The sequence below is a fragment of the Astatotilapia calliptera genome, chromosome 13 (genome assembly GCF_964374335.1).
Source record: "Astatotilapia calliptera chromosome 13, fAstCal68.1, whole genome shotgun sequence".
Taxonomy (NCBI): Eukaryota; Metazoa; Chordata; class Actinopteri; order Cichliformes; family Cichlidae; genus Astatotilapia; species Astatotilapia calliptera.
The window spans coordinates 4,987,603-5,007,636 of record NC_137434.1 but is presented as its reverse complement, the minus strand read 5'-3'; the positions used below and the strand labels follow the sequence as shown (position 1 = coordinate 5,007,636).

Here is a 20,034-nt window from a genome sequence, read left to right as displayed (position 1 = left end):
GGGAGATTCCATCTCGGTTTAGTTTTCAGCCGATGGCGCCGCGTAAAGTTTGGACTTAGGTTACGCCCAGGCCGCGCTGTGATTGGCTGTGTCTCTGGCGAAGACTTCCTACTTGGCGTCCCATTGAAGGATCGGCCTGTCAGTTTATTTCAATTCGCACAAGCGCCCACGCGACTACTCCGCCCGGAGAGAAAAAGAGGGCAGACTCCCTTGCAGAATGGACTTCTACACGACTCCGTTTTACAGAATGGCGAATAACTTCTCGACCCGACTTTCGTGTCAAAACTGAGCTTTAACATAAACATTTCAATTATTTGAGCAATTACAAGAAATAACTGGAGCGCGAGCGTGCAGCACGCGGAGCAAAAGTAATGGCGTTTGATGTTTGTTATCCATTTAAGCCTCTCTGTGGAAGTTTTGCTATTTTGAAGCCAAATATAGCCAGAAGGCAGAGTGCCTAGTTCATGCAGGTAGCCTGTTGGTTTGAATGATGTGATAAACCGCAACTACCATTCATTTTGCCTGTTGCTCGTAAGCTGGTAATTTTCCACCAGCCACGAGTGGGCGTGGTTACATGATCATGAACGCACGGGGTTAGAAAAACGACCTGGAGCAGAATTTGTTTCCCCGAATGGGTAACGCTACCAAAGTGAACGGGGGACATTATGTGTGTATATATATATATATATATAGTGTCAGCAGCAGCCGGACGGTAAATGCAGAAACGCTGTCTTGTATTTTCCTATTTGAGCGCCATATATTCAATGCACCGCTGTCAATGGAGGACGCAAACGTGACAGCGTTTTTTTTCCCTCCTCTGTGGTCACGTGGTCCAGCGCGCTACTTGATGGAAAAATACTGGATTTGGTGTGTAGCGGAGACAGTACACAGCCCAGTAAAGTCATTCTGAGAGGATATTTCGAAGGGCGTTTTGAATGTTTACCCAGCAACACTATCTACCGCTCATTCTTTATGTTTCTTAGAAACCTGTAAGACTCGCTTTTTATTATTATTATTATGATGATGATGTCAAAGTAGTCAGAGGTGGGAAGTAATATCTATTTTTAAAGTCCAAGTCGGACTGAGATGCACGTCAGTCAGTGAAATTGCGCAAACTGCAAGAAAATCCATTACCAGTCGGGTTGTTTCAGAGTTGCACGCTGCTCATGAGAATCGTACGTGTTATGTTATAGTGCATGTCATGATGATACACTACAAGGGGAACTGACTGCACACAACTTGCAGTGTAATGTCAAAGCTATTCGTATTAATGAAAAGTTTTTTTTCTTTTTGCATATTTTCCATGTCGAAAATAAGTTATGTTATTTCACCTGTTCTGCCAGTGTGCCAATGGCGTCCCAGTGTCCTTGGATCAGCCTCACACCTCAGACAGTTGGCCTATATCCGAGCCTTTGTTATTAACAAACAAGATTTCAAAGCCTATTATCTATGTGTGGAGTCATGCACGCCATTTGCTTTGCCCTCCGTCCTGTCACAGAGTGCCTGACCCTCAGGAGGACAGGATGTGCACATTTCTAGATACAAACAGGTCATCCTGCTTTTTGGGAATGTAATAGACTAGGCAAAGCTATCTGAAGTCCAATTTATATTATGTGCAAGGTAAGACATATTAACATTGGGATATGCTTTAACTGTGGTGGCTTATCATTTACATATAGTGTATGCACATAGTTGTCCACCCTTGTGAGTTTGACAGTTGTAATATATATATGCAAACAAATAAGTAAGTATGATAGACTGCTATTTTTAATGCCCAACAGGAAAGTGTAAGTGCAAATCAACAAACCTCCAAGTAGGTGTGTGACCTCTGCAGGAAAAAGTGTCAGGTACAATTTATAGCGAAGCCTCAGATATTGAAAAATGGATCTAAACCCATACCACAGCTGAAGGCTGATTTTTTTTTTTTTTTTTTTTTTCCCATAAAGCCAGAAAAGCTTTTTTTAAACATCAGCCGTGTCTTCACTGTAGGGTCCACCAGTGCCCTTATCATAGAAAGTAGGCCACACTGTTTAAAGTTTATGTCACTCTGATATCATTAAAAATAGATGTAGTACTATGAAAATCCTCATCGTGTCATTCATTTTCCCACCCTACACGAGCCCAGCTGCCCGCAGGGCCTCACTGTCCACACAAATGAGGTTCTCTGGTAGAGCGGTGCTGGAATTTATTTTCAAACATGTGTGAAGTTTGGAGGTAACCAAGCTCGATCAGGCACAGGCTGGTTAAAGCTTGTTCTCTCTGGCTGGAGCCTAGTAGGACATTTACATATATTATCGTTGCACCACACTAGTGGGCTGACCTCTATGTGGCAATCAACTTAAAAAAAAAAAAACATATTGAAAGTTGTTGTGCTGGCTCATACTCCTCTTGTCCCAGTGCCCGAATGGTCAGCTTTGGCATGCAGGTCTATGATAGGAAAAGGAGAAATGAAAAGTGGTGCATAATTTCAGGGTATTATTGCGCAATGATTCCAGTGTGACAGAAAAAGTCAACTTGTTGTCAACTCTGTGGGCTGTTTAAACAATGCGTTTTACTTGCTTGTACCAGCTGCTGGTCGGTACAGGAAACTAATCTGTGCTACAGAGAATAAAAACACTCATTGTTTTTTGATTAGCCTCTGACTCTAGCCCATGTTAAAGTCAGGACCTTATAAACAATTAATAGCGCCATCTCCTGCTGTAGAAGTGTTTCACACTCCTGCGTCTAAGATGTGATTTTGGAGTGCCATCTGCTGGAGAAATGGCTTCTTTTTTTTGCTATCGCTGAGATCAAATCTCAAAGCAGTATTTCTATTTCCATTGTATTTGCAATATTGAGGTATTATAATTTTCTGAGCTTTGTCCACAGTCTTACAAATTTGGATCTTGGGTGTCATTTTAATGAGCTGTAGAAAGTCTAATGGTCTCTTAAAGTGTGTGTTGGTTATCTGGGTTACCAAAAAATTCTGGGTTCCAAACCAAAGTTAACTTATCAAATTGAAGCTTAAATCAGTGCTCATATGGAGACCTTTGCTGTAGGCAATACACATAGATATTTTGTTTCTAAATCTATGCTTAAGTTTTTAGTTTTAAATGCAAAAAACAAAGATTTAACATCTCTAAAGCACATAACAGAGGATGAAGAACCCCTCATTTCTTTACAGGGAGTGCAGAATTATTAGGCAAGTTGTATTTTTGAGGAATATTATTGAACAACAACCATGTTCTCAATGAACCCAAAAACTCATTAATATCAAAGCTGAATGTTTTTGGAAGTAGGTTTTAGTTTTAGCTATTTTAGGGGGATATCTGTGTGTGCAGGTGACTATTACTGTGCATAATTATTAGGCAACTTAACAAAAAACAAATATATACCCATTTCAATTACTTATTTTTACCAGTGAAACCAATATAACATCTCCACATTCACAAATATACATTTCTGACATTCAAAAACAAAACAAAAACAAATCAGCGACCAATATAGCCACCTTTCTTTGCAAGGACACTCAAAAGCCTGCCATCCATGGATTCTGTCAGTGTTTTGATCTGTTCACCATCAACATTGCGTGCAGCAGCAACCACAGCCTCCCAGACACTGTTCAGAGAGGTGTACTGTTTTCCCTCCTTGTAAATCTCACATTTGATGATGGACCACAGGTTCTCAATGGGGTTCAGATCAGGTGAACAAGGAGGCCATGTCATTAGTTTTTCTTCTTTTATACCCTTTCTTGCCAGCCACGCTGTGGAGTACTTGGACGCGTGTGATGGAGCATTGTCCTGCATGAAAATCATGTTTTTCTTGAAGGATGCAGACTTCTTCCTGTACCACTGCTTGAAGAAGGTGTCTTCCAGAAACTGGCAGTAGGACTGGGAGTTGAGCTTGACTCCATCCTCAACCCGAAAAGGCCCCACAAGCTCATCTTTGATGATACCAGCCCAAACCAGTACTCCACCTCCACCTTACTGGCGTCTGAGTCGGACTGGAGCTCTCTGCCTTTACCAATCCAGCCACGGGCCCATCCATCTGGCCCATCAAGACTCACTCTCATTTCATCAGTCCATAAAACCTTAGAAAAACCAGTCTTGAGATATTTCTTGGCCCAGTCTTGACGTTTCAGCTTGTGTGTCTTGTTCAGTGGTGGTCGTCTTTCAGCCTTTCTTACCTTGGCCATGTCTCTGAGTATTGCACACCTTGTGCTTTTGGGCACTCCAGTGATGTTGCAGCTCTGAAATATGGCCAAACTGGTGGCAAGTGGCATCTTAGCAGCTGCACGCTTGACTTTTCTCAGTTCACGGGCAGTTATTTTGCGCCTTGGTTTTTCCACACGCTTCTTGCGACCCTGTTGACTATTTTGAATGAAACGCTTGATTGTTCGATGATCAGAAGCTTTGCAATTTTGAGACTGCTGCATCCCTCTGCAAGATATCTCACTATTTTTGACTTTTCTGAGCCCGTCAAGTCCTTCTTTTGACCCATTTTGCCAAAGGAAAGGACGTTGCCTAATAATTATGCACACCTGATATAGGGTGTTGATGTCATTAGACCACACCCCTTCTCATTACAGAGATGCACATCACCTAATATGCTTAATTGGTAGTAGGCTTTCGAGCCTATACAGCTTGGAGTAAGACAACATGCATGAAGAGGATGATGTGGACAAAATACTCATTTGCCTAATAATTCTGCACTCCCTGTATATTTTGTTGTCAAAATAGGTGCAGCTTTTTACTGAGACATGTCCAAACAAAACTGGAAACACAGTGTATAAGACTATTCTAATAAGCTTGAAAGTCTTGAAACTTGAACTCCATCAAGTTTAACAAGCTCTCAAACACCACTGGTTGACAGAGCCTGTACCGTGTTTTACAGATGGCAGTAGATACTCCCTGCTGTACCTCTAAGACCTATTTCCACTGATTTTCAGTCCAATTCTTGTGCAGTTTAGCATGCCTCAGCCTTTGACATGACTTTTGGAAAATGTCCATCTGATGTAGATAGGCCTGACATTTCTTTCTTTTTTTTGACCTCCACTTTCCTAAAAAACAATTTAAGCAAAAAATGCACATCGTGCCCAGATAGACCAGGTTTTTGACTAACAGCTCTTTGGGAAGCACCTTATCACTTGATCATTAACAGAAATATCTAATCAGCCAATCACGGCAGCAACTCAAGGGGGGTAAGTTTTCGGACATTGCTCACTTACTAGAATTTTTCCACACGACCACAGAGAATGGTAAGAAAAAGAGAAAATATCCAGTGAGCAGCAGTTGTTGTCGAAGGTCAGAGGAAAATGGCAACATTGCTTTGAGTTACTAGGATGGTAAAAGTAACTGAAATAACTGCTTGTTACACCCAAGGTATGAAGACAGAATCTTGAACACAACATGCTGAACCTTGAAGCAGATGAGCACACTGGGTGCTATGCATGTCAGCTAAAATCAGAAAACTGAGGCTACACAGGCTCACCAGACCTGGACAACAGAAGATGGGAAAATCATCGCTTGTTCTGATGACTCTCGATTTCTGCTGCAACATTCAGATATTAGAGTCAGAATTTGGCATAAAAAATGGAAACATGGATCCATCCTACCTTGTATCAAGAGTTCAGGCTGGTGGTGGTTGTGTAAAGTTGTTGGGGAATTTTTTTAACACATTTTTGGTCTCTTAGTACCCACTGAACATAACTTGAATTCCAGAGCCTGTCTGATTGTTTTTGCTTACGATGTATGTTCTTTTATGTTCTCATCTTCTGACGGCTGCTTCCAACAGGATAACACACTCAAATAATCTCAAACAGCTCTCATACAGCAAGTGTCATTCAGGTCAGCGGGTGTGTTCAAGTTTTCATGAAATGCTTCAACTTTTCATTCACACCTGGAAAGCCAAATAAGATAAAGGTCAAGCTGTCTGGAATACCCTATTACCCGTCCTCAGACTGAGTTTAAACACGACTTATAAGTGGTGATGAAATATTGTCTTTTAACAGTGAAGTTTAAAACATATGAAACGTGCTCTAACATCTACAGGGAGTGCAGAATTATTAGGCAAATGAGTATTTTGTCCACATCATCCTCTTCATGCATGTTGTCTTACTCCAAGCTGTATAGGCTCGAAAGCTTACTACCAATTAAGCATATTAGGTGATGTGCATCTCTGTAATGAGAAGGGGTGTGGTCTAATGACATCAACACCCTATATCAGGTGTGCATAATTATTAGGCAACTTCCTTTCCTTTGGCAAAATGGGTCAAAAGAAGGACTTGACAGGCTCAGAAAAATAGTGAGATATCTTGCAGAGGGATGCAGCAGTCTCAAAATTGCAAAGCTTCTGAAGCGTGATCATCGAACAATCAAGCGTTTCATTCAAAATAGTCAACAGGGTCGCAAGAAGCGTGTGGAAAAACCAAGGTGCAAAATAACTGCCCATGAACTGAGAAAAGTCAAGCGTGCAGCTGCCAAGATGCCACTTGCCACCAGTTTGGCCATATTTCAGAGCTGCAACATCACTGGAGTGCCCAAAAGCACAAGGTGTGCAATACTCAGAGACATGGCCAAGGTAAGAAAGGCTGAAAGACGACCACCACTGAACAAGACACACAAGCTGAAACGTCAAGACTGGGCCAAGAAATATCTCAAGACTGGTTTTTCTAAGGTTTTATGGACTGATGAAATGAGAGTGAGTCTTGATGGGCCAGATGGATGGGCCCGTGGCTGGATTGGTAAAGGGCAGAGAGCTCCAGTCCGACTCAGACACCAGCAAGGTGGAGGTGGAGTACTGGTTTGGGCTGCTATCATCAAAGATGAGCTTGTGGGGCCTTTTCGGGTTGAGGATGGAGTCAAGCTCAACTCCCAGTCCTACTGCCAGTTTCTGGAAGACACCTTCTTCAAGCAGTGGTGCAGGAAGAAGTCTGCATCCTTCAAGAAAAACATGATTTTCATGCAGGACAATGCTCCATCACACGCGTCCAAGTACTCCACAGCGTGGCTGGCAAGAAAGGGTATAAAAGAAGAAAAACTAATGACATGGCCTCCTTGTTCACCTGATCTGAACCCCATTGAGAACCTGTGGTCCATCATCAAATGTGAGATTTACAAGGAGGGAAAACAGTACACCTCTCTGAACAGTGTCTGGGAGGCTGTGGTTGCTGCTGCACGCAATGTTGATGGTGAACAGATCAAAACACTGACAGAATCCATGGATGGCAGGCTTTTGAGTGTCCTTGCAAAGAAAGGTGGCTATATTGGTCGCTGATTTGTTTTTGTTTTGTTTTTGAATGTCAGAAATGTATATTTGTGAATGTGGAGATGTTATATTGGTTTCACTGGTAAAAATAAATAATTGAAATGGGTATATATTTGTTTTTTGTTAAGTTGCCTAATAATTATGCACAGTAATAGTCACCTGCACACACAGATATCCCCCTAAAATAGCTAAAACTAAAAACTACTTCCAAAAACATTCAGCTTTGATATTAATGAGTTTTTTGGGTTCATTGAGAACATGGTTGTTGTTCAATAATAAAATTATTCCTCAAAAATACAACTTGCCTAATAATTCTGCACTCCCCGTATAGGCACATAACACATCAGTTACAGGCAAATGTTGTGCAAAAGCTCAGTGCTAAAATCCAAGTGTCACATAGTGTTACTAGCGACAGAGGTTACCTGTTGAAAGCTTACACTGAAGATTGTTTGTTTGGGTTTTTTAGCCCAAATTCAGTACCCTGAGGAGCTGGAATTTATGAATGTTAGATGATCAGCAGCTCAGGCATGAAGTGTTAGGCCGCTTAAAATCACAGAGCGGGGTCAGTGGATGCCGAGGCACGTGCTGCACCGAGGTCACCAACTTTCTGCAGATTCAATTACTACAGACCTCCAAACGTCATGTGACCTTCAGATTAGCTCAAGAACAGTGCACAGAGAGCTTCATGAAATGGGTTTTCATGGCATCTAAGCCTTACATCTCCAAGTGCAATGCTGGATGTAGTGGTGTAAAGCACACTGCCACTGGACTGTAGAGTGCAGACGTGTTCTCTGGAGTGACAAATCACGCTTCTCAGTCTGACAATCCAATGAACATCTGGGTTTGGCAGTTGCAAAGAGGATGAAAGCAATGGGCCTTATAATGATCTGAGTCTGACTTATACCTGCCATAGAGGTATAAGATGTAACAAATCAGATTCTAGCCACAACTGTCTGTTTAGTCAAGTTTAGCCAGTCAAAAAGAAAAAAAAATTAACTGTCTGCCCAGGCAGCCAGCCTACGTCATACGGCACACACACTGAATATTCAACTCCATTTGGATGGTAGCTGATAGAAAGTGTAGTTCTTACACTTTGATCTGCGCACAGTAAATGCATTTGGATGTTGTACAGCAGGAGCAGAGCCAAAGTAGCCACTGTGATTTTCAAAGTAAAGCTGCCGAAACACAGCTGTGTGTTTAAGAATTGTTAAATAAGTTCAGTTTTTAGTATTTTCCTTTAAGTGCTGGTACGTTTTACTAGCACAATACTAAGATTACATGTTTTTTTCTTAATGTCAGTCTCTTTACCTTCGAGTTCGGTTTAATTGGCACTTGTTTTCTGCCTCAGCTCTGTCACTGCTTCCTTGTGCAAACAGGGCCTGGAGGGATTTAAAAACATGGACACAGACAATTCAACTATTGAAGAGAGTATGTTGAGATGATAGAAGAGGCACTTTGATGACCTGATGAATCCAGAGTTAGTGTTTTGGAGATAAAGGTAGAGAGGCAAGACTGAGATTTGGACATGTTGAGAAGATGGATAGTGGATATATTTGACAAAGGATATTGAAGATGGAGCTTCCAGGCAGGAGGAAAAGAAGATCACAGAGAAGATTTGTGGATGTAGGGGAGGATGATCTGACCCCTGACCCCTAGGGAAAGGTTAAACTCATCTGGTAGTTCATGAATTCAACAGCAGGTGGCACTGTTGAATAAAATAATGACTTGAGTTTCAAACCTTCAGCAGCTCATGTGCTCAAGAACAGCTTCTAAATGCAAAACAACACATGAGACCATCTGTGGAAGTGATAAGAAGGTCACTATGCATCAACAATTTTACACAGGATCATATGTTAGTAGATTTTTTTTATTGTGAAATCTAATTAATGGGTGAAAAAGATCTAAGATCAGCGACAAAGGACAGCTGGACCAACTGAATATACATTGAAAAGAGGTGAGTAAAGGAAGTAAATGTAGTCGGGTGCAGTGGAACAGCAGAAGCAAAGAAGTGTTCCAAGACGAGGCTCATTAATCTCGTTTAAAAAATGGTATAAAGGCTGATCTTCTTATACACGAGTGTGACTCTCCTGAGTGTGTCTCTATCAGCCATTCACAGCAGCTCCAACATTGCTTGCAAAGCCAACAAATTTTTTCAGTTTCACAATTGCAGGATGTCGCAGACGGCAGCCTTGATGCATAGCTGCAAATGAAAAAGTTTAAAAAAGAAGTAGAATTCACCTTTGTGAGGAGACACTCCCGGCAAATCACGCTGTTTTGATAGGTACAGTGGAACAAGAGGGTTTTAGGGGGGAGGAGAAACACATTATACTGTAAGTACTTTTAAAAAAACATTCCTACACTGTACAGCTGTAAGTTATTTTAAGTATTTAGTAATTTGGGGTGTTTAGAGAAAAGGGTTTATGTGACGTAAGCCAGTAAACTAAAGTGATGAAGGAGTTTTGAAGGAAGTTAGGCAGCTACAATGAAGCCATTGTAATGCTCTCTAAGAAAGGGTTCAGATGGGATCCTGAAGGCAACAATGAATCAATGCTCAGTGTTTTCTTTTAATCTGTGAAAATACAGAAATAATCACAATCTTTTAAAGAACTCCTGTTTCTACTGCAGAATGAATGTGGCACTAATCTGCTGATATTGACTTTGTCTGTCATCATTTCCCTCTGGTCATCACCACGAGGACATTTTAATTTGTGGAAACACAGTATTCAGCCACCTTTCTGCAAACAACAACAACAACAACAACAACAACAACAAACAAAAGGCATTCCCAGCTGTACTTTGTATGTCTACAGTCAAATATGTGAAAACCACTTTTCTTTTCATGTCATGACTTTAAGTAACAGTAAGGCATTTTTACATTCACGCGTCACTTGAGTCCAGAATTGCTGTTAAATAGTTGAACAAAACGCATCACTCGCCCTGGACGTGTGAGTCCATGTTTTCTATTTCACAACATGAAATATTATTTAGAATATGAATGGGGTCTGAATGCCAAAATTAAGTTAGTTCTGCTGTAAGGTGCAGATTTGCATCATATTGCTAGGAAACAAACTGGTTTGAATCAAATTTATTTTCAAAGCTGTAACGGTGTCTTACTTTTAGGATTTCTGTCACAGGCCTACACTTGGTTACAACTCTGCTTATTTTACAAATTTGTTTTTGTTTTTCTTCAGTTGACATGTGACCAAATCTGCACTCAAAAGCTGTATTCTGAAATTACAGTTAAGTTTTGATGCATAATTGCAATGGACGCCATCAGATATGAAAACTGCTATGCACCCAGTGAGGTTTCCAAACAGACGGTTCCTTCAGACTGGAGAAATGTTGAGTGGACCGACGTACGTTTCCCTTCTGCTTTCTGAGGATCATAACAGGACGTCAGCTCTGTGCTTTGCTGTCTGACTCTGTGCTTTACTCTGACAGAAAATGAAAGTCTATCTGAATTCTGACCAAGCTGTTACTGCCAAGGATCTGCTCAGCATGTTCTCATCTTTTGGATGTGTCATCTCTGTTCAGGTAACTGTCTTACAAACGTGCTTTAGAAATGCAAAATTCACTTTCATTTGCTTCACGATTTTCCTCTCGTACTTCAGACGATTGTGAAAAACAATCACAGATACGGGATGGTGCATTACCGCAGTGCTGATGAAGCTGCCGTGGCTTTGAGGGAAATGAAGAGCAGCACCAAAGTCTTCTTCGTAGCTCAAGTAGGCATCAGGGAGGTCAGAGAGGGCCCCAAGGATAAAAGATCCGAACGTCCCCATCGAGCACCACCAGGCAGCTGTAGTTACCGCCCACTGCACAGACGTCCCATTCTGTGGGAACCACTGTTTCCAGCTTACAGACAGGTAATGAAACATTTGGACTCCCACAAAAAAGAAAAAAAAATCTAAAGGTTTGTTTTTTTTATGGCTGATGATGGATGTTTTGATAATTTTATGAAATCTTTTGTTTTTCTCTCGTCAGACTGTGTCTATTGAAATTGATAACCTCCCACGATCTTGGTATGAAAGAGACCTGCTGCTCAGCCTCCTCCCTCCGACCACCATTGATGTAAAGGTGCTTACTCTCCAGCATTTAAAAGCACTGATTCAGAGAAATACATATGTACACAGCACTGAAAGTTTTAAATACTGTTTCTATTGTTTTAACATGTATGCTCTGTATTATGACCGTGCAGATATTTAAGAGAAAAGCCTGTGTGGTCTTGCCGGACTTCTCCAGTGCCTTGAGGCTCAGAGATTTGTTAAACAGTGCTGTGGAGTACACCCAGCACAGACACACGCACACACAGGCAGGTATAGCCAACTTCCACGTTTATTGATATATTTGTATTTTGACAGCTGACTCAGTCGCACCGTCTGACAGCTCGAGCCCAGCTGATCTCTCCTGGCCGCTCCTCCTCGTCTCACTATAAACACAGCGGAGGAGACCATCATCAGTCCATAAACAATATCAGCTGTTCTTACCGGCCTCGCGGCGCCGCCCCGTTGAGCCTTCCGCTCCACTCCTCCCCTGCAGCTGCGCCCGGGGCCACGCCTCCGCCACACACCCCCACCGCCCGTTCGAGGCCGGGGAGCCGTCCGGCCGAGCCAACTCCCCCCCCCCGAGCGAGAGAGGAAATCGGCCACTGCCATCTGCGCCCCCGGCCTATGGATCACCTTGAACTTAAAGGGCTGCAACGCCAGATACCACCGGGTGATCCGGGCGTTGGCATCCTTCATGCGGTGGAGCCACTGCAGCGGGGCGTGGTCCGAACAGAGGGTGAATGAGCGTCCCAGGAGGTAATAGCGCAGGGAGCCGACCGCCCACCGGATGGCCAGGCACTCCTTCTCCACGGTGCTGTACCGGCGCTCGCGCTCTGCTAGCTTCCGGCTGATGTATAGGACAGGGCGGTCGGCCCCCCTTACCTGCTGGGACAAAACGGCTCCCAGCCCTCTGTCCGAGGCGTCAGTCTGCAGAACAAAAGGGAGGGAAAAGTTAGGAGTGTGAAGCAGCGGCTCCCCACAGAGAGCCTTTTTCACCTGCACAAACGCCGCCTGGCACGGCCCCGTCCACTGGACCAGATCCGGGGCACCCTTTCGAGTGAGATCGGTCAGGGGGCTGGTTAGCTGCGCAAACCCCGGCACAAAGCGACGATAGTAACCCGCCAACCCCAAGAACCGTCTCACCTCCTTTTTCGTCCTGGGGCGCGGGCAGGATGCGATAGCCGCCGTCTTCTCCACCTGTGGACGCACCTGCCCGCCCCCCAGGTGGTACCCCAGATACTGCACCTCCCTCCGTCCAACCGCGCACTTCTTCGGATTGGCCGTGAGCCCCGCCCCCCTCAGGGACTCCAGGACCGCGGCCACCCGCAGCACATGCTCCGCCCAGGTGTCGCTGTGGATGATCACGTCATCCAGGTAGGCGGCAGCATACGCTGCGTGCGGACGCAGTACCTGGTCCATGAGACGCTGGAAAGTGGCCGGGGCCCCGAACAGGCCAAACGGAAGTGTCACGAACTGGTACAAACCGTACGGAGTGGAGAAGGCCGTTTTCTCCCTGGCCTCGGCAGACAAGGGAATCTGCCAATAGCCCTTGGTTAAGTCCAGTGTCGTGAAAAAGCGGGCCGTGCCTAACCGGTCCAGGAGCTCGTTGACCCGAGGCATGGGGTAGGCATCAAAGCGTGACACTTCGTTCACCCTGCGATAGTCGACACAGAACCGTATAGACCCATCCTTCTTCGCCACCAGAACGATGGGGCTACACCAGGCGCTGTGCGACTCTTCTATTACTCCCATCCTCAGCATTTCCGCCAATTCCCTCTGCACGATTTTTCGCTTGTGCTCCGGGAGCCTGTAGGGCCGTGAACGCACCGTCACGCCAGGCTGCGTCACGAAATGGTGCTCGATGAGGGACGTCCGGCCGGGCAGGGGGGAGAACACGTCCGCAAAACGCTGTTGCAACGCGACAACATCCGCTCTCTGGGCCTGTGTGAGATGGTCATCACAAGGGAGGGAGGCGGGAATGATAGAATTTGGCACCTCAGGCCCCAACTCATCTCTCTCCTTCACCAAGCTCACCAGAGAAGCGGTTTCAACCTCTCGCCACAGTTTGAGGAGATTGAGGTGATAAATCTGCGTGGCTCCTCCCCTGTCCGACCGAGCGACCTCATAGTCCACGTCCCCGACTCGCCGTGTGACCACAAAGGGTCCTTGCCACTTGGCGAGCAACTTCGAGCTGGAGGTAGGGAGTAACACAAGCACTTTATCTCCCGGTGAAAATTGCCTGAGCCTAGCCCCTCTGTCATACAGGCGTTGCTGACGCTGCTGAGCCTGGAGCAAATTCTCCCGTGACAACCTCCCCAAAGTGTGGAGTTTTGCTCTCAGGTCCAACACGTACTGAATCTCATTTTTGGCGGGGCTCGGACCGTCCTCCCAGCTTTCTTTAATCAGGTCGAGCACCCCACGTGGCCTCCTGCCGAACAGCAGTTCAAAGGGAGAAAATCCCGTGGAGGCCTGGGGCACCTCCCGCACTGCGAATAACAGAGGGTCTAGCCAGTGATCCCAATTGCGTTCATCCTCGTTAATGAACTTCCGAATCATGGACTTTAAAGTCTTATTCAGCCGCTCCACCAGCCCGTCAGTCTGAGGGTGGTAGACGCTGGTCCGAATAGATTTAATGCCCAGTAATTCGTACAGTTCCCGCAGTGTACGAGACATAAACGACGTGCCCTGGTCAGTCAGTATCTCTTTCGGGATTCCGACTCGGGAGATGACCTGAAACAGTGCCTGCGCCACACTCTTTGCAGAGATGGTGCGCAGCGGAACTGCTTCCGGGTACCGCGTTGCGTAATCCACCAGGACTAACACAAAGCGGTAGCCGCGTGCACTCCGGTGAAACGGCCCGATGAGGTCCATGCCGATGCGCTCAAACGGGACCTCAATGAGGGGGAGAGGGCGCAGCGGCGCCTTCGGTATGGCCGGCTGGTTAACAAGTTGGCAGTCCGGGCAGGACGCGCACCATCGGCGCACATCCGCTCGGATGCCCGGCCAATAAAATCGGGCCGTTATTCGCTCCAGAGTTTTCTCATAGCCCATATGCCCTGCCATGGGGTTATAGTGGGCCGTCTGGAAAAGCGTTTCCCGGCGGCCCTGCGGCACCAACAACTGGGTGTGTGTTTCCTCTGTCTGAGTGTCACGACTCACTCGATATAATCGGTCGTTTAATAAGACGAAACGCGGGTAGGTCTGCGCGGCCTCAGGGCGCACCACGTGACCATCAATAGCCATCACTTGGTCAAAGGCTGAGCGTAGGGTGCCGTCACGAGACTGCTCCAGTGGGAAATCACCCATGGGGGACACTTCCGGGGCCGGCGGGACGTCCCGTGAGGGACCCGCCAGCTCCTCCCCCCCGGAGTCGGTGTCGGACGACCCCGCGTCACCGCTGAATGCCGCGCACACGCTACACCCCGCTTCCGGTCGTGATCGCACCCCCGCGTACTGCCCCAGTAGCTGATGAAACCCCGGCCAATTGGTACCCAGAATCAGGGGGTGCGACAGGCGCGGGCTAACCGCCGCCGTTACTCTATGTGTTTTGCCCTTATATTTTAACAGCAGCGGCACAATGGGATACCTGTGAACATCACCATGCACACACCTCACCTCCACCCATTCTGCCTCCAGCAATGCCCCGGGGCGAACCACGCTTTGGTGTACGAGGGTCTGCGTGCAGCCCGTGTCCACCAACGCCTGGCGTATACCCCCTCGAGTCCTTACCGGAATACTGTATGTCCCTCCTGGACCGGGGGAGGGTGCTGGGGCGCCAGCAACGCGAAACACCTGCCCCACTTCCATAAGCGGACAATCCCTCCTCAGGTGCCCCGGCTGCCCGCACTTCCAACACTCCGGCCCCGGCGTCGGTGCGGCCCTCCGTGGCTCGGGGGCGGCTCCACTTGGCACGGCTACCCTGGACGGCACCAACGCCGCGAAAGGGTTAGTGGGGCTCAGCGCCGGCAGCCGCTCTGCCTGCCCTGGTGCCGGCACACGGCGTCTCGGGGCCGGCACTGGGGCCTGTTTGATCGGCCTCCGTCCGGCGTCCCCGGGTTCCCCTGCTCCAGCGGCAAGGTGGTCTTCCGCTAGCGTCACCGCTACCTCCAGGCTTGCGGGCCGGTGGCACCGGACCCATCTCGCCGTCTCCGCTGGCAATCCCTCCGTGAACTGCTCCAGCACCACCTTGTCCACCAGCTTCGTCTCGCCCTCCGATGCTCCCGGTTGCAGCCAGCGCACCGCCGCGTCGCGCAGCTGCCGGGCCCAGGCGAATGGTCGGTCCGTTGTAGCCAGCCGACAGGCCCGGAACCGCCGGCGATGGTCTTCGGCGGTGAGCCCCAGCCTGTCCACCACCGCCCGGCTCACGTCCGGGAAGCTGCTCCTCGACGCCGGAGGCAGACTCAGGGCCGCTGTTTGTGCCTCCCCAGACAGCAGGGGGAGCAGCCGCGGAGCCCACTCCTCCCGCGGCCATTGGCAAGCCTCCGCCGTGGCACGGAAGGTCTCCAAAAAAACTTGTGGGTCGTCCCCGTCCCCCATCCGGGGCACCGACACCGACAGCGGTGAGGGCTTCGGCGTGGCAGCGGCCCCGACCAGCCGTTCCAGAACTTGCGTCTGTCGGTCCGTCTGCTCCCGCAGCGCGGCCAGGTGGGCACGCTGGTCGGCCGCCTGATCCCGGCTCATCGTCGCCATCTCCGCCAGCATCTGCGCCAAGAATTGCAGAGGCTGGGCGGGTGGCGTGGCCTGTGGGTCGGACATTTCCCCACCGGCACTCTCCCGGGTTTCGGCACCACTTGTGGAGTACACCCAGCACAGACACACGCACACACAGGCAGGTATAGCCAACTTCCACGTTTATTGATATATTTGTATTTTGACAGCTGACTCAGTCGCACCGTCTGACAGCTCGAGCCCAGCTGATCTCTCCTGGCCGCTCCTCCTCGTCTCACTATAAACACAGCGGAGGAGACCATCATCAGTCCATAAACAATATCAGCTGTTCTTACCGGCCTCGCGGCGCCGCCCCGTTGAGCCTTCCGCTCCACTCCTCCCCTGCAGATGCGCCCGGGGCCACGCCTCCGCCACAAGTGCCCTTCACCACCTCCGCTTTATCTTTTCACCTCGTGGAAGACGGAGGTGCCCCACAGTGAAGATATCAGCAGCCGGCACCGTGCTCTGCTCTCGGTGACCTGTGACCTCTGCATGCTGTTACATATACAGATCAACACAAAAGCAACAATAACACAACTTCAGTATAATAATAAATGTAAATGCTGCTGTAGAGCTGGACCCATTATTTCTGCATTACATGTGTTACATGATTAAAACCAGAGAAAACAGGAGCTTAAAAGATGGGAAACAATAACACAACCAACATGCACAGTGATCATGGAACCTGAGTGGGATATATTAGAGAGCAAGTGGCCATTTTTTCCTCAAAGTTGCTGTGCTAGAGTCAGTAAAAAGCACAAGGTCCAAAATGTGATGGCTGGATGGCTGGGTCAGCTTTGGGCATCTCCAGATCTCCAGTTCTTGTGGGGTGTTCCTGGTCTGCAGTGGTCAGTATCTATCAAAAGTGATCCAAGGAGGTAACAGTGGTGAACCAATGATCATGGGCCAAGACACTGATACACATGGTGAGTGAAGGCTGGTGGTCCAATCCAGCAGACAAGCTACTGTGGCTCAAACTGCACAAAAAGTTAATGCTGGTTCTGATAGGAAGATGTCACAATACACAGTGTATCGGTTTGCTGTGAATGGGGCTGCATAGCCACAGACAAGTAAGGCAAAACTGGTAGTAAGCAAAAATGCTTCAGGAACGGTTTGAGGAGCACAACAACGAGTTTGAGGTGTTGACTTGGCCTCCAAATCCTCCAGGTCTCAATCCAATCGAGCATCTGTGTACCGGGCAAACAAGTCAGATGCATGGAGGCCCCGCCTCACAAGTTACAAGACTTAAAGAATCTGTTGCTAACATCTTGGTGCCAGCACAAGGTCTTTGTTAGCAACACAACACAGTTTTAGGCAGGTGATCATAATGTTATGACTGATCAATGTATAATCAGGATGCATTGTGTAATACAGGAATTAGAAACACACCTTGCCACTGAACAGTTGACAGAATAATTATAATAATTTTGTTTTCTTTTGGCCCCTGTTACATTTTATTTAAAGCCAAGGGACAAGTTGCTGTTTTTAATCAACTGAGCAGCTTTTTGGAATTAAACAACTGCTTTGATGTCTTACAATTAGCAGTTTAACCACGTTTAACCTAAACATAGTGAATGGCAGATTTTAGTATCACGGGATCTTAGTTCTGCAACTGAGACCATCGACCACAAAGCAATAACAGATCAGATGGCAAACTGTGTGGGACTTCCTGGGACAATGCTAAAGGAGTTTGAGTCCTACTTAAAGGACTGAGATGGCTTTGTGTCTGGATAATTATTAGAGTCTCGAGTTTAATGTGAATGGGTTTTCTGTGAACTCAATTCTACTTTCAGGAGCTGCACTGAGCCCGTGCTGCACTTCTGCACAACAACCACTAGATGGACCATTGGATTCTACGAAGCAGCCGCACAGGCTGAACATGGAATACGTATACTTTACATTATTGTTTCTTTTAATGTTAACTGGATATTTTTCTCAGTTATAAATATTTCTGACATACAAAAACAAATAAATCACTTTTACCTCATTCTATTTCCATTTTAATTTTATATTATAGCACTTATATCACACATCAACTGAGCAGGAAATTGATTTTGCTAGACTCACTCAGCTTAAAAGGTACAATAAGTAATTTTTTCAGGTTATGTAAAGAAAAAAAGGAATGTTGTACTCATAAATATACACTGATTAGTGTTTAATTACATCATCCATCAAATTCATGCATTGTCATAAACTTAGAATGAAACCATTAAAAATACATGGGGGCAGGCACTGGTTTGCATGTTATGCTGACTTCATGTATACAGTGACTGAGGTGGATATTGCTGTTATGCCCAGTTGTGTTTTTTTGTCTGTGGCTTGAGACCAGTAACACATGTAGTATGTCTTAAAAGTTACTTTTAATTTAAAGACCACAAATACTTCTTTCAAACTATATGTGACCATTTAATATTTTTATGTGTATATTTTCATCGTCCTTCTCATTATTCCTCCTCAACTCAAGCGTCATCTCCTTAACTGAAGTTGAAATCGTGAATGAATATGTTTGGTTATTCTCAATACTGTCGCAATTACTTTGTCAGATGATAAACAGTTTGATTAAAGTATCAGATCGTGTAAGAGTTTATTCACTAAGTGGCCGAGTCCATTGATGTTAGATCAACAAGACAGTTTCAAGTTTCTTACATTGGCTAACAGCAGCTAACAGCAGCTAACAGCAGCGCTTACTGACAGAATATTCTGGAATATTCTCCATAACTCACCTTGGTATCGCTGAAACGGACACGTGAGCTTCACTGATTCATTGATGTCACAACGAACGAGTGAACTCAGGCGCAGGACTCTGTTGATGTTGAGAATAAACAGTTTATTTACACGATCACCGAGTGCTATATACAAAGTGCGTGGGGAATAGGGCTCCAGGGAATCCAGGGAAGGAGGGGGAAAGCCACACACTTCTTTGGCCACACACACCACTCACCAAAACAATCAAGATTGCAACTCCAGGGGTGGAAACGGGGATGGGTCCAAGAAGATCTATGTACAGGGGAAGACAATTAGAAGCCAGGGAAACACGAGAAACGACGATACACAGGAAAGAGTCGGGGCTACATTGGTGAGTGTCGTACAACGATCCAGTGATGAGAAACGCTGAGCTGTCGCCTAAATAGTGGCTGAAGTTCAGGACAATGAGCTGCAGGTGCGTGATTACTTGCAAGGGCATGGGCCAGAGGTGGGAACCCCAGCAGAGGCGAGCGAGAGAGAAAGGCCAGAGAGAGAAAGCAACAACAGCAACACCGAGATCGTTGGGGAGACACAGGGAACCATGACAATCGAGGCATATCGGAGTCTTTTCGGAAAGTTTTACAGCCTCCTTCGGAGAAATAGATGTGGCATAAACAGCTAACTGACAGCAAACACTCGCTACAATTGTACTGTTGGCCGAGTTGTTTGTCCTACAGTGGCCACCATAGACAGGATTATGCACTTAAATTGGGAGGAGTAAGAAAAAAGCATTCAGTTAACCGTAATCTGCCATGTACTGACATCTAGTGGTTAGATTTTACACGTTGTACCGTTAAGAAATCACAGAAGTCCCATAACCAGTTTTTTTATAGCTACTTAAATAACTTTTTTCTTTTTAATGTGATTCTTCGTGAGATGAAACATTTATTATTCACTCCTGAACAAAAGTATTTACTGGCCAAAAGCTGAAGTCATAAGGCAGGTTGTAATTTTTCTTCTATAAAAGCAGGTCTGAGGGTAGAAACTCATTGAACCCGTTAATCCTCACTTAGCAGAGCTCTACATTTCTTCCTTTTTTTTCCTGGCCCATAACCTCAGGCTGCATTTACAGTGGTTTTTCTGGACTGTTTACCTTTGGCTAGGTTCATTTGTACAGGTGAAAGCACTGGAAAGGTGAAAGCAACAACCAGCAAACACAGTGACACACCCATCCATCTGTCTGTCAATAACAGCTGTACTGAACCTTCTGTCTTTCTGTGTCATATTCCTTCCATGTTTACCTATCATGATTAGCTATCTGCTAACATCTCTCTTCCTGTCTTATCGCCTG

The 20,034-nt window shown here is 46.3% G+C and overlaps 1 protein-coding gene and 1 long non-coding RNA gene across 2 annotated transcripts; one reads left to right on the top strand and one right to left on the bottom strand.

Annotated features, from left to right (window-relative positions):
- Positions 1–9,068: 9,068 nt before the first annotated feature.
- On the top strand, positions 9,069–17,985 carry LOC113035270 (uncharacterized). The gene is made up of 6 exons (XM_026190731.2): positions 9,069–9,199; positions 10,437–10,601; positions 10,687–10,779; positions 10,857–11,111; positions 11,230–11,322; positions 17,792–17,985. Exons 2-6 carry the CDS (start codon positions 10,509–10,511, stop codon positions 17,801–17,803), a joined length of 546 nt encoding a protein of 181 aa, XP_026046516.2. The 5' UTR covers positions 9,069–9,199; positions 10,437–10,508; the 3' UTR covers positions 17,804–17,985.
- Positions 16,717–19,077, bottom strand: LOC145419759 (uncharacterized). Its single transcript, XR_013901099.1, has 3 exons — positions 18,940–19,077; positions 18,722–18,801; positions 16,717–16,854 (listed from the first exon to the last, which is right to left on the bottom strand). It is a non-coding gene; the product is annotated as an uncharacterized LOC145419759 (long non-coding RNA).
- Between the last annotated feature and the right edge of the window lie 957 nt (positions 19,078–20,034).

What these genes read in the sequence shown, in the direction of transcription:
- LOC113035270 (XM_026190731.2), top strand. Translation starts at nt 10,509, where the DNA reads ATGGACGCCATCAGATATGAAAACTGCTATGCACCCAGTGAGGTTTCC. An exon ending in GAAATGTTGAGTGGACCGAC is followed by an intron (nt 10,602 to 10,686) that starts GTACGTTTCCCT and finishes TTACTCTGACAG; the next exon opens with AAAATGAAAGTCTATCTGAA. An exon ending in GATGTGTCATCTCTGTTCAG is followed by an intron (nt 10,780 to 10,856) that starts GTAACTGTCTTA and finishes CTCGTACTTCAG; the next exon opens with ACGATTGTGAAAAACAATCA.